Consider the following 15,019-nt stretch of genomic DNA (forward strand, 5'->3'; position numbering starts at 1 on the left):
GTACACTTATGTATACAGTGTGACATGTTGACAAATATAAAATTACATTTAAATCAGTTATCAATCGCTGGACTAATGAAATCTTGTAGCATATTGTAGTTTCCTCAGGCCAACATCATTAAATTAATTTGTGCTGATTTCATTGACATATCCCATTCTGAACCAAAAAATTTATAATATTATTATAAGTAATTATGAGTGAATGCAAACTTTTCTCCTGTGTGCTGGTAGTTTTCCTCTCCTTTTGGACATCCTGGAGATTGCTTTGTAGGCTGGAGGAATGAATCACTATCTGTTGCATCACAAACACCTTCAATAAGAGATTTCTTAACACCAAAATTAAACAAAGTCTCTTGTCTCTTATGCATATTAAAATTTAAATCTGTAGACCTATTACTTTTAAAAAATCATGGCACTATGGTTTCGAAACAAGCACTTTCACCCTACAATACGAACTTGTGAAGAAAGTATTCAGTATTACTAGATTTGAGAACCAGATACATACTACCTTGATCTTCAGTTTCAGTGGAAAAATTTTCTTTATACTTCCTTGCTGATTGGTCACTAACATTTGCAACACAGATGTTATTTTGTTCAGTTTTGAGAACAGACGATACGCTGCCCATTGTTGTAATTGGCTTGCAGGCAATTTTTATAACTAGTCATAAAAATTGCCATAAACAGCAGTATTCCCTTTCCCTAATTACTTCCATGTTTAAAAATACACAGCTTGGTTACTGACATCACAGAACACTTATTCACTTTCTGCGGAACACAATTTGGGAAACCCTGGTCTACTACATACTACTGGCAACTATGTGCATGTTGTGTTGGATTAGAGATGGCCAGACTTGTGTAAAATCAACCCTTGTTTTTTGTTGCACTGTTGAGGATGATGATTCAGTAGTGATGAATGATACAAACATAGAAACCAATGAAATACTAATCACAATCTGGTCATTTACATAGTAAAACTAATAATTTGATATATATATATATATTAAATAAAAATTTTAAAAAATAATAATAATAAACATGTTGAACTTATGTGAAAAGTCTCGAGTTAAGACACCCCCCCGGTACCAAGAATCTATGAGGTCCTTAAGGTGCACATAAGCAGGGTTCTCCACTAAGACCTGTTTTTGGTGCAAGGTATTCTCCAACTTCATTTCTATCCAAATATCTAGCAAGCTTGCTAAGCCCCTCGCCCCACATCAGCAAAACACAAAACAGCCTCTTTTATAAAGAACATGACACATTTCATAGAAGACACCAACGACATTACAGTAGATCGTACTGATCTACTTGCAAACCTTGACATCTTTAATCTGTTCACTGATGTACCAAGAACAGAAACCATACAACTACAAGATCTCTTTAAACATTGTATCAATAACACTTTCTTCATATTCTAAGAAGAATACATGTGTTGAGGCTTAAGTGCTGTGAAGAATTCAGGTTTAAGAATTAAGCCTCAACACACGTATTCTGATCATTCATGGTGATGAAATAGCATGCAAAGCAAAACAATACGGTAAGTCGAAACTATACTTATCGAGGCTATTAAATCGGCTGGCCTTTTTAAAAAGATGTTGGGACCCAAGAGTTATTCCTAACTGTGTTAGGCTTAAAACCAAATTTAAATCTAAAAAAGCCCTCCAGATATACAAACATGCTAGTCTGGCACTATTATGAGAGCAGATTACTGAAACTCGCGCCAGCCTCACTATGACAAATGCCACCATTGTCTCATTACAGACAGAACTCTCCGCTATACTCTATCCTGAACTTTGGTCTATTCTCCTTAGCATTTCAGAAGCTTCCTCTCAAAAAGAATTCCAGAAAATAAAAAATAAGCAAATCAAAAAGTTCAATAACCTTTGCAAATCTAAACCGCTACCTGAAGTTCAACCGCTCCATACAGTAGTCAACCTATCTTCTAAAAGACTTAGCGAAGATGCCATTAGGGCCCTAAGCCTCGGACACAATTTTGCTGTCACACCTATTGAAGTTTCGGTATTGGATATTATGTACAACATCGAACGTGGAATCTATCACTTAGCTCCAGAAACAGCCAATAACATCAGACTTGACGTAGCTAACATTCTCTCCCTTTCTTCGCCTCCTAAAGTTAATTTTTCTTCCAGTCAATTCTCTGCCCTCAGAAAATTGCAGAAAGAAAAAAGTATTGTCATCACCAGAGCTGATAAGGATAATGCCACTGTTGTTCTCAATGCCTCAGAATATAATCAGAAAATGGATATTATTCTCCATGATCATGCTACCTAAATATGACTGGAATACAATCCCACAAAAACTCAAGTTAAAAAATTAAAAAACCTACTTAAAGACGTTTCTTCCTGGCCTCTTGACATTACAAAAAAACTCAAACATTCTGTTCTCGTCTCCCCCCCCCCCCCCCAGATATGCAGTTAACCCAAAATCCACAAACCTAATTCTCCCCTAAGACCTATAGTAGATGCCACGCCACCAATGCACCTTGCTACAAATTATCAAAGCAGCTAGCTAACTCTTTGACCCCCCCCCCTCACTGGTCTTACCTCATCTTATGTAAAAAACTCCACCCATTTTAAAAACTTAATTGAAAATCTTATTTTAAATAATACAGATATATTGATCAGCTTTGACATCAGCTCTTTGTTTACAAATCTTTCCCTAATTGACACCTCTTAAAAAAACACTCTTAAAAAACGTTTTTCCTTCTGATATCTTAGAGTTCTTTTCTTTTGCCATCAACTCTGGTTATTGCTCTTGGAAGAACAAGATCTACAAACAGATAAAGGGAACTGCCATGGGTTCCCCCCTCTTGCCAATTTTTACATGGAAAATTTTGCAAAACGAGCCATTGACTCTTCCCCTCTAAAACTTCTATCTGGCTAAGATATGTAGATGATGTGTTCCCTATTTGGTCTCATGGCCCAGACACATTAGATTCCTTCCTCAGTCACCTCAGTAGTCTACATCCAAGAATCCAGTTTACGATGGAAAAGGAAAATAACAATAGTTTACCCTTCCTAGACACCTTAGTAACACACTTTCCTAATGGTAACCTTTCTTTCTCTGTATATAGAAAGAGGATGATTTCATACAAAGATTTCATACAGGCAGATACATTCACAAACTCTCCCAGCAATATGGCATTATTAAAACTCTGACCAATAGGGCCCACAATCTTTGTTCCGGTAAAACTGCCCTTTCAACTGAACTCAAACACATACACAACACCTTCCTTTCCAATGGCTATAATGACTACAGAATTAAAAAAATAATCAAATCCTTCCCCGTTCCCTGACCATCTCTTCAGAAGGACTTCAGAAATGCCATCACCATTCCTTACATCCGTGGTACTTCAGAAAAAATAGCCAGATCATTAAAAAAGTACAACCTCCTTACAGCTTTTAAACCCCACCGTAAACTTGCTAGCCTTATCCGCTCCACTAAAGACCAGCTCCCTCCTCTTTCAGTGCCTAGTGTATATAGAGTACCCTGTTCCTGTAAACTTGCCTACTTCGGACAAACAGGTAGGTCAGCATCCATCCAGTTAGAAGAACGCAGTTCTTACATCTGCAAACACGATTATGGTCAATCTGGCCTTGCAGACCATGTTTTGGATACATCCCACAGGATCTCCTGGAAAAAAACTACCATGCTCCACCATAGTAAATTCAAAAAAGAAAGACTATTCTTTGAATCTGCATCTGCTCAGGAATCAACCTAATTTAAACAAATACAGTTGCATTAAACTTCCCAAAATTTGGGAAACTTTAATTATCGGAGATCCCTCTTTACATCCCAGCCCACCTGCAAATGCCCATAGAGGACGCACCACCTAGATAGGACTTTAGTTTCACTTTGTATTGTATTTGTGTTTGTGTTGTTACAAAAAGTTTTTGTAATCCCCAAAGATGTCTCTATGACGGAGATGAAATATTGGAAGTATTAAAATTAGTTTTAATCCTTTCTCAGTGCTGTTAATATTCCATTAAACCTCTAACATGAAGTCTAAGAAGAATACTTTGAACAGAAGGAAGGACTAGCAATGGACTCTTCCTTTTCTCTCTTGCTATCAAATTTGTTCATGGAGTGGTTTGAAGAAAAAGCCATTCAGTACCAAGGAACACAACCTAAAGTTTGGCTCAGATATGTCGATGATGTTTTCATTGTTTGGCCCAGCTCTATTACTCAACTGGAAGAATTCCTCACCTACATTAATAACGTTCACCCTCAGATTAAATTCACTGTTGAATTGGAGATAAACAGGTCTTTACCATTTTCAGACACACTTTTTGAAATATCCGAATAGAACACACTTGATTTTTCGGTATATAGGAGACCAACAAACACTGGACATTACTTGCATATGCCACATTCCATGACCATGGCACAGAAAACAGGCATTATTCATTCCCTATGTGATAGCTTGTACAGAATCTCCACTAATATAAAAAAATGAAATCAACAGTTAGATTATCTGAGCACCATCCTACCAAAGAATGGTTACAATAGAACATTAGTCAACAAAATTCTATATCAACATCTAAGACAGGCAGATGAACATGAAAACAAGACTTCAGAGGAACAGTAATTCTCTCCTATATACAATCAATCACAGATAAAATATCAACGATACTGAATCAACAAAATATAAAGGTTGCCTTCTAAGTGACAAACCTTTGTATAGATATAGATTAGATGGAGTGCTGTTAGATAGGCAAATGCTTGTTATGGAACAAATGCCAGTAGAACAGAGAGAGAGAGTGTATAAAAACAAAACAATACTAAATGGAAGTGAACTCTGAACAAGATATTTTTCATATGAAGATCTCTTTGATCTCTTTCCTAATATATAGGTAGCACTGAATATTATGTGTTGGGTATGCTAGGAAAATATGCTTGGAGTGATTTGGCAAGTTTTGATAGTCTTGCATATTCTGGTGATATATATATAACTTTTTTCTTTATATATTTACAGACATATAGCTACAAAAATTAAGGCTCATTGCTTGTTTGCTACTCACTTCCATGAATTAACAGCTTTGGCTGAGGAGGTCCAAAATGTGAATAATCTTCATGTTACTGCTCTTACTTCTGAAGATACCCTAACTTTTCTGTACAGGGTGAAACCAGGTATTTTATTTCAGCTTTATTTTTATAAATTGGAATTTTTGTAATGAAATTTTCAATATATATAATATTTTTTTGATATATATATACAATATATATAATATTAATGTAAAATATAGAATTTTTAAAAAATGTTTGTTTTAACTTAGTTTTTTGTTTGGGAGACAGATTAAAAGTGTTCTGAGTTCTGATTGCATCAGCGATGAATGCTAATTATGTTGACTATTAGTTCACTAAAATAATAAACTCTCCCCATGCAGAGATGATGGTTGCAGGTGAAACTTCCAGAGAAGAAAACCATTGATATGTACAGTGAATTTCTTGTGAAATTCTCAGATTTCTTGGAAATCTGTGTAAAGTGAATTTCTGCATTAAACAGGAGATACCATTTTTTTTCATGTCGTTTTATTGTTTTTTTATTAATTGATTGATTTTTTCTATTTTTTACAGACTGAGAGCCTTATTCATTATTATTTGTGTTTTGACAGGTATCACTTTTTGATTTAAATCTTTGATCAATGCAACTAACAATTTTTCCAATCTCTTGGATGGTTTCACTTCGAGAATGGGTGATTTTCTTTGCTGAGAAAGGTGTAACATTTTCAACTGCTTATTTAATTTTATCCTCATCTTTAAAGATTGTTCTTATTGTTGATTTCTTTAAGTTAAATTCATGGGCAATCCGGCAGTCGTGAATGGACTCAAGTTTTTGTATGATTTTTAACTTTGTATTCAAATCAATAACAGCGTGCCTCTGTTTATATGCTTTCTATATCCTCATTGTTGTAACTTTCCTTTGTCGGTCTTATTGACATGTTTAATAAGAGTGTAAATTAAACCTGTAATAAATTATATATGAAACAATAGCATCAGAAGTGTAGCGAACTGACTTTTACATACCTCTGTTTTTAAAGTATGTCTTCAAATCAGCAATGAATTTTGAACTCATGGATATGAGGTGGTGTGCTGAGTAATGTACTGTGCACACGACTTATGCAAATATGTAGCAACACATAGACAGTGGCAGAGGGGAAAAAACACATAAAAGCAAATCGCATAAATCAGGGGTGCATAAATCGATGTTATCTGTACAACAAAATTTGAAACAACATTTTTATTCTTTTTATTTTTAAACAGTAAATATTGTTAATGGTCAGTGGAGTTTAGCTGCCTTCTGTTTCTTAGTTATTATTTCATATATTTAATAATATAAAATATTCACATGTTAATGCTATGTTATAGTAAATATTATAGACACTTTCTTTAATCCTGTCTGTACTTCGTTATGGTAAGACTCTCTCAATCCTACCTGCTACCTCAACGTGGTGAGAGAGCGAACAGATGATGTATGCTGGTAACGTAAACTATGAAGGTCTTGTGTCTTCTCTCCACATGTTGTAGTAATGACTGTTCCATATCCTTAGCAGAAATCCAACAGATACCTACCGCTATTATTATTATCATCATCATCAACCTGTTTTCACCATATAATTGTAGTGTTTTGAATGTTTTTCTCTTGTCACATGACCTTGACCTTTCTAGGTGAAATTCACTTTACATAGCTTAAATACAGATCCTTATTATATTCCCATGATTTCTTAACTGTGATTTTGAAGTGAAAATCTGATCTTGACAATCCCTGTTTGGCTTGAACCCAGATTGTTCTTCTCTGAGTTTCTCTTTTGTAATTTTCACATTCATTTAATTTTTTTATTTATTTTTTTAATAGATTAGTAATATGAGAGCTCTACCTTAATCATCTGGAATTCAACCTTCTGAATAGGCATTCTGAATTATGATTGCAGCCACTATAAAACTATTCATCATATTTGAATATTTTTGTGGAACATCATCTGCTGCAGATGGTAATATACTCCTGATTGCATTCCTCTTGAATACTGTTCTATCATTGCTTGTCTCAATCAGCAATCTTTCAAAGTAATTATTCTGGATCTTTAGAATATTTTTATCTTCAGTTTTTATGTCACTTTAATCATATTTGATTTCTTTTACAGTACTCTTTCCTCCATTTCTATGCTTTTTTTTTTCAATAGCATCCAGAACATTTTGCCACTTTTCTGATTTATCTTCTATATTTGAACTCTTTCTCTGACTTTTTTGTTTAACTGTTTTTACAAATACAGAGAAAAATGTAAGAAAGCAAGGCAATCTTACATTTTTCTCTGTATTTGCTCAAAGCTAATGCTTGCTTACTTGCTAACAACTTCTCAACTCCTGAATCCATGGAGTTCTTATTTTTCTATCCTTTAGATAATTTCAACACACATGCCTCTCTGCTTGAATCAGTGCTTTTTTCTGAGTCTCCCTTTCCACTGAGTCTGCAAGGTTTGATTCTTGTTTTCAAACTTTTCATTTTGTTCTTCCTTTACATTTTAGTTTACAGTTCATCCTGAAGTTCAACTTTGATTCTTTTAACACTTTCTTGCACACTTTTCTTTTCAATATGATATTCAATCTTATTCTGTTCAAAATTGCTGACCTGGTTGGCTGAGTGGTTTGCATATCTGATCTCCAGCCAAAAGGCTGTGGGTTCGAATCCTGCCATGGGCTTGGATGTTTGTGATTGTCTGTGGAAATAGTAGTGGTGGTGGTTGTGGGCAGTAGATGCCATAAGCATAGTTGTAGTTCGTTGTAGTTGGTGGATTGAGTGGTGGAGACAGCTGTAGAGTAGGTGCCCTCCCTCGATGAGTCCTTGGACTCCCTGGAGGTATCACATAATAATAATAAAATTAAATGCTGATCACTTCCTATTTTGAATCTCTTGCATATTGTTGTGTCTTGAATCTTGAACCAGTGTGAAGATATTACCATCAACAATAACATAGTCAGTGAGATTTTTCTTATTTCTTGTGTCTTCTTTCCATGTGAGTTTGTGTGCATCTTTATGTTAGAACATGGTATTAGTAATGACTGGTGCATGTCCTGAACAACAATCTGCTGCAAGGTTTGCTAAAGGAAGAGGAATGGAGTACACCATTATCAGTAAAACTGAGAATATGATATGACAGGTTATTTATGTACAGGCATGGGCAAAAGTATAGAACCTTGTAGTATTCTGTACTTTGCCCCATGGACATATGATTGGGAGGACAGGATTGTTAGTGGTATCAGAAAAGAGAAAACCATCCATCATGACACATAGCTAACACCCATTGAGGAAATTAGTGACCCATTTGCAAAGTTCAGAAACCAGACCATAGGATGGTAGTTTGGAAAGTAGGCCTCGGTGCCTGACCCAGTAAAGTACCAGTTAGGTGAAATGGCCAGGACTACCACATGAGTTTCTCCATGCCTTTCATGGCTTTTGTCCAAAGGCAGTAAGGTTGGTTGGGAGATCTGATGTGAAGTAGGTGAATACCTAATAGGATATACTCCAGATTCTGTTGGTTAGGGAAATTGTTTAATTTTTTTGAATGCTTCACTTCTAGTATGCATATTGCTTTGTTATCTATTTTTATATCTCTGTCTGGCATATGCCAGGATTTTAGGTCTCCTCTCCCCTGTGTGTGTGTGTGTGTGTGTGTGTGTGTGTGTGTGTGTGTGTGTGTGTGTGTGTGTGTGTGTGTGTGTGTGTGTGTGTGAGTGAGAGAGAGAGCGAGAGCGAGAAGTCTGCTTTTCTTTAACTGTATCTACTAATATATATCAGAATACATCATTATCAACAACTTTCTTCAGTCCACTGCTGGACAAATGCCTCTCCATTCTTCTTCCATTTTGGCTGATCTTGTATGTCTCTCCATCATAAATGATAAATGTCCATAACATCTTATTTCATTGTCCCATCTACTGCTGGTCTGCCTTATTTCTAATAACCAGTTCTTGGTTAATTCTGTTAGTCTATTTGTCCATCTGTTTTGTCAGACATTCTCATCACATGTCCTGTCTAGTGCCATTTGTTGCCTTTTAATACTAATGCAATGTCAATTATCTTTGTTTATTTCCTTATCCAAGTATTATTCTTTTTATCTAACCATGTTATTCTTACAATGGCTTTTCCATGTTTCATTGTGTTGTTTTCAGTTTCTCTAGGTGTTTTTTTAGTTAACTTCCAGTTTCATTACCAGGTCATTGTTAACAGTACATAGTGAAATCTACACTGGTGCAGATCTTTCTTTTTATGCAGTTTGATAAGTGCTTTTAAATTATATATTAGTATATTATAATTAAAAAAAATCATCATGAAGAAATTTGCTAAAATGATAATCATGAATTGCTATATGTGCTATCACTGCACTGAATATGTAATACAGAGTAATATGTTTTGGAGTATAGTGATCTAGATTTTGTGACCTCCATCTTCTCTTCTGTACCAGCTATTAAAATTTTCCATTATCTACTTTGTCCTCTCTAAATAATAACAAAAACTTTATTTTAAGGCATAATGAGGATATTAAAGATTCGTTATCTTTTTACAGTCAAATAAAAATGAAACTTGGAAAGTTTAGAAATTTTACCAGAGAGTTTATGAGAATATAACCTTCAGTATCAGAGTTGCCTTGCGTCCACTACTTTAAAGACAAACTCTGTCCAAGAGCCCATATGCTTGTCTTTTATTGGTGTATTGTTTTTGGGTTTCACTGATCTGACAGCCATTTGGAAACTATTGTTCTCATCAGAGACTAGGCAGAAACCCAAGAGCCCTCTATTCCATACCATTGATGTCCCATGAGAGTTGTATTATTCATAAATGCACCTGTAGATAAGTATAATACCAGGATATATACAGCCAGAAAGTCTTCAATTTGGCAAATTTAATTATCCATAATGAGGATATTAAAGATTCATCATGCCCATGGTATAGAACCAAGGGTTTCTGCCTGGTCTCTGAGAACTAACAGTTCAAAACAGTTAGGACAATGAAACCTAAACTAATGTTCAAATGAAAGCAATTTTCAAGTTTAATTTTATTTGGCTACAAAAATGTAATGGATCTATATTATTCTTAATATGAATTATTTAATTTGCCAAACTGAAGTATTTCTTGCTCTCTATCCTGGTATTATGCTTATTTTATATTTTCCAAGATAATTTATTGTTCTTCACTATGCATTTACTAATATTATTTCATTTGGCATAATAATTACTGGGTATTGCTTATTGTGCAGGTGTTTGTGATCAGAGCTTTGGAATACATGTAGCTGAAATGGCCCATTTTCCACAGCACATAATAGAGGTATGGATTGTAGTGTTCAATATTTTATTTAGATTGTAAAATTAAGATGTTAATGAAGAGAATTTTATTTAAGACGAAACATTTTCATTCACATTCTTCTTTATTGACTTACTTTTAATTGCAGCTAATAATGATTCTTTTGTTGTCCTGTAATAACAAAAAATGAAAATGTTATAGAAAGTATATATGTATGGAAATTTGTAAAAATATATAAATATAATAATAATAAAATCAGGATTTCAAGAAAAGAATTTTAATAGATATTTCTTGTTGACTCCAGTATAAAAAGATGTGTTATATTTCACATTAAATGGTATCTTTAAGAAATCTAAAGGGATTTTAATGCTGTCAAATTAAATTCTTCTCATATAACACCTGAGATTAGCTTTTGCTAATCTCAGGTGATATGGTCACTTAAACAGAATGGGAGAAGAAAGATTAGCGCAACAAGTGTTCTCTGTCAGGTTGTCAGGAAAAAGATCCAGAGGAAGATCAAGATATGTGTGGATTGATACATTAAAAAATGCCTTAGAAGACAGAAATATAAGATCTGATAATGTTAGTCTTGAGGTAACAGATTGATTTGGAGGAAAATTGTACATAGGAAGTTAGTAATGATGTAAGTTTTCATGTAGTACTATCATATTCTACACCCCTTGAGGGTACATGTCAGGAATTTGATGATGATGATGATCATATAACTGTAAATATGAGTTCTGTTTTTGAAGGTTTTGTAGGCATGTTTTGGCTTAATTATAAGTAATCTGTTGATTTAAGATTCATTCAAGTGCCATCTCCAGAACCATGGGGATCATGGTTCCACTTCTTCCTATCATATACATTGTATTCTTTAAAAGATGTAGGTTTCACTTTTGCCTGCAGGGTGTTCTGTTGTCATTCATGTAGTGATGTCTATGTTTTCCTTTTCTTATAGTTTCTGATACTCATTGCATTGTTCAGTCCATCTTCTTTTAGTGAATGTCTTAAGAATTCATTTTCCTCTTCCTTATTTCATTCAGTAAGTTTCTTTTTGTGGACTGTTTCAAGTACTTGTTTGTTTTTAACTTTTCCATCCATCAGAAACTGAAGTCACTGCTTTCCATTTAAATAACAAACAAACGAACTGTGCTCCTAAAGTCTGCTTTAGAAAGAGCATGGTAAAAGGTCTCATGGTAAAATACAACAGAATCACAAAGTATCTTGGAGCAACTCTTGGCAGATCCTTGATTTTTAAAACGTCACTTGACAAAGACTGCTGACAAATTAAAAAAAACTTGCAATAACATCCTGCAGAAACTGGTATGCTCTTCATGGGATGCAGATATCAATACATTATGCACAACTGTTCCTGGCTTGAGAGCTCATGTCTCACTGATTGATGTCCATCTCAACTAAGCCATCAGATTTATCTTTTGAACAATAAGGTCAATATCAACTTACTGGGTTCCAACACTTAGTATTGCTCCTCCTCCATTATGGAAAAGGACTTTAGACAACTACAAAATATCAGAACATTGACCTGTCCATACATGATTACTCCCAGACAGCTACTCAGAAACTGAAATCTAGACATCTTGCTTGCAGAACTGCTATGCATATGTTGTTTGAAGCCTTTGCTATCACATCAGCCTGGAAACTATACTGGCAGAAACATACCTGTAACTTACATATCACTATTTCTGAACTAACTGAAGATTAAAGGGTTTTGACCACAGATGTTTTAATTCCAAGACGTCTGTGGTCTACGATTGACTGGATCAAGACAGGACATGGGAGATGAAAAGAAATGCGCTACAAATGGCAGTGGACTGACTCTCATATGATTGTGGCAGTTTAGCCCAGACCATGAACCATATCATTAGTGACTACCCTGTGTTCTGTTATCATGGAACTTATATGGACTTTTGTGTTAAACCTGAAACTTTATTATGGATTCAGAATCTAAGTGTTAAACTATAATGCCTTTTCTGTTTTTTGTAATAGTTCTACCTGTTTATTCTCTGATCACTTTCTATATATATATATCATTTGCTAAATAAATAAATATATAATAAAAATAAATGTAAAACAGACAGTGAGTCAAACCCAATGTTTCTAAGTAGATTCTTTGTTTTTGAAATATCAAATCTTTTTCTCATCATTCTCAGTTTGCATGGCTTGTGCTTTTTTTTCTGCTTCTGAAATCCATATATGTTCTTCGTCTATTCTTTTCTTTATCAGATTTGGACACAACTGTCCAATATTATTTTAAGAAATAATTTTAAAGTATTGCTCTTTGAGTTAATTGTTCTTTTTTTATGTTTTTTATTTTATTTTATTTAAAAATTTTATTTTTTTTACTTTTTTTAGTGCTGTTCTTACCTCTTTATTTAAAATTGAAGAGTCATGTACTTCTTTCTCATTATTTGTTTTTAGGTTAGGTCTTTTCTATTGTCCAAATATAGATCTTTAATATATTTCTTCCAGTGTTCTTGGATAGATACCTTTCTCTTCAAAATAGTACAACACCATCTTTGTTATTTTTTATGTACTTTTCAGTTGATTGTTCCTTTTCTTTTCCGTGAGCTCCTTTATCTTAAATAAACACTGACACTTGGCAAAAGAGGTTTAATAATTTCACTCTTATATGGAAATTATCTGTTATATTCTTATATGAATATAACAGATCATCATCAGTGAACACACTGTTCATGAAGGTAGAATATGAACAATAGATTTGAAAAGATGTGAGCCACATGAATACAGTACAGTAGATTGTGAGGTATGATTCAAAAATTATACTGTTTGCAACTAATAAGGATAAGACTCCAAATGAAAGGCAGTCATTACAGTTTAAGTTAGGGCAATACAGTAGCACTTCAACACTCTCTTTGAATGAATATTATTTGAATCTAAAAATGGCAGTAGTGTAGTAGAGATGAGTCTTAGACCAGATGATTCTGTAGTCAATGTCTACTCTTTGCTGTACCAGACCAAACTTCTCAGGCTTTTTATTGTTGATGTAAGATTAATGTTCCTGTAGTGTTTTATCAGCAGGAAATCCTGTTTATCCAAAGTAAGAGAGATGGCAATCACAAGTAAGTTACGAGGGTGGTCTGAAAAGTACTCGGCCTCAAACCATAGATGGCGACACTATCGGCAAGATTTTTTCTTTTCTAAGTTAAGACATCTGTCATAAGCATCCATGTGAAATTGCAAGTCATTCTATCAAGTAGTTTGTTTTATACAGCTGTTGAAGATGATCCACGTGAAGGACATCCAAAAAGTGTAAGCACTAGAAATCATTGATCAAGTGCACGATATGGTATTGGATGACCAGCGAGTCAAAGTGCATGAAATTGCTGAGACTATAGACATTTCAAAAGAACGTGTCAGATATATTTTGCATGAAGAATTGCATATGAAAAAGCTTTGTGCAAGATGGGTGCCGCACTTGCTCACACCAGATCAAAAACTCACTTGCATGAAAATCTCTGAACAGTGCTTGGAGTGTTTTAACAAGAATAAAACTGATTTTGTGCTTCGATTTATTACTATGGACGAGACTTGGATTCACCATTACACACCAGAATCAAAACAGTGGACAGAAGCCGGTTGTTGACATCCAAAAAGTGTAAGCACTAGAAATCATTGATCAAGTGCACGATATGGTATTGGATGACCAGCGAGTCAAAGTGCATGAAATTGCTGAGACTATAGACATTTCAAAAGAACGTGTCAGATATATTTTGCATGAAGAATTGCATATGAAAAAGCTTTGTGCAAGATGGGTGCCGCACTTGCTCACACCAGATCAAAAACTCACTCGCATGAAAATCTCTGAACAGTGCTTGGAGTGTTTTAACAAGAATAAAACTGATTTTGTGCTTCGATTTATTACTATGGACGAGACTTGGATTCACCATTACACACCAGAATCAAAACAGTGGACAGAAGCCGGTTGTTCAGCACCAAAGAAGACAAAGTCAGTTCCATCAGCAGGAAAGGTCATGGCATCGGTGTTTTGGGATGCTAAAGGCATTTTGTTTATTAATTATTTTGAAAAGAGTAAAATAATAACCCGGGAACATTATTCCAATCTTTTAACCAGACTAGACAAAAAAATTCATGAGAAAAGACCAGGTTTGCAGAAGAAAAAAATCATCTTTCATCAGGACAATGCACCTGCCCACAAAAGTGTTTTGGAAATGGAAAAATTAAGGGATCTGCAATATGAATTGTTGGAACATCCACCCTATTCCCCAGATTTAGCTCTCTCTGACTTCTATCTCTTCCCAAAACTAAAACTCTTCCTTGCTGGTCAGCGTTTTTCTTCGAATCAAGAGGTGATTGCAGCTGTAGAGGGGTATTTTGCAGATCTTACTGAGAACCACTACAAGAACGGGATAATGGTGCTGGAGCATCACTGGAATAAATGTATTAATCTTAAGGGAAATATGTTGAAAAATAAAAATAATTTTGAAATTATAAATTCGTCTTTTCATTGTTAGGCCAAGAACTTTTCAGACCAACCTCGTAGTAAACATTTCTAAGGGACAGAGGAGACAGTCTATCCTTGATGGAAAGTAAGGAAAATAATTTGTCGATAGTAAAAATGTGGGGCACTAAATTATATTTCTTGTGAATCATTGCAGTGGGTTCAGAAATTCCCACAACATATATGAATTGTACCTCTGTGCA

At 34.6% G+C, this 15,019-nt stretch overlaps 1 protein-coding gene across 1 annotated transcript in view; it reads left to right on the top strand.

Moving 5' to 3' along the window:
- The window catches only part of spel1 (DNA mismatch repair protein spel1), a 239,999-nt gene that overhangs the window by 207,967 nt on the left and 17,013 nt on the right, over window positions 1-15,019 (top strand). The window contains exons 24-25 of the mRNA XM_090404470.1: window positions 4,994-5,148; window positions 10,272-10,339. Of these exons, the coding sequence (XP_090260596.1) occupies window positions 4,994-5,148; window positions 10,272-10,339 (223 nt within the window). The remainder of the gene's footprint in view (window positions 1-4,993; window positions 5,149-10,271; window positions 10,340-15,019) is intronic.

Source organism: Typopeltis vanoorti, chromosome 14, assembly GCF_054136105.1.
Source record: "Typopeltis vanoorti isolate ZY-2024b chromosome 14, IOZ_Tvanoo_1.0, whole genome shotgun sequence".
Taxonomy (NCBI): Eukaryota; Metazoa; Arthropoda; class Arachnida; order Uropygi; family Thelyphonidae; genus Typopeltis; species Typopeltis vanoorti.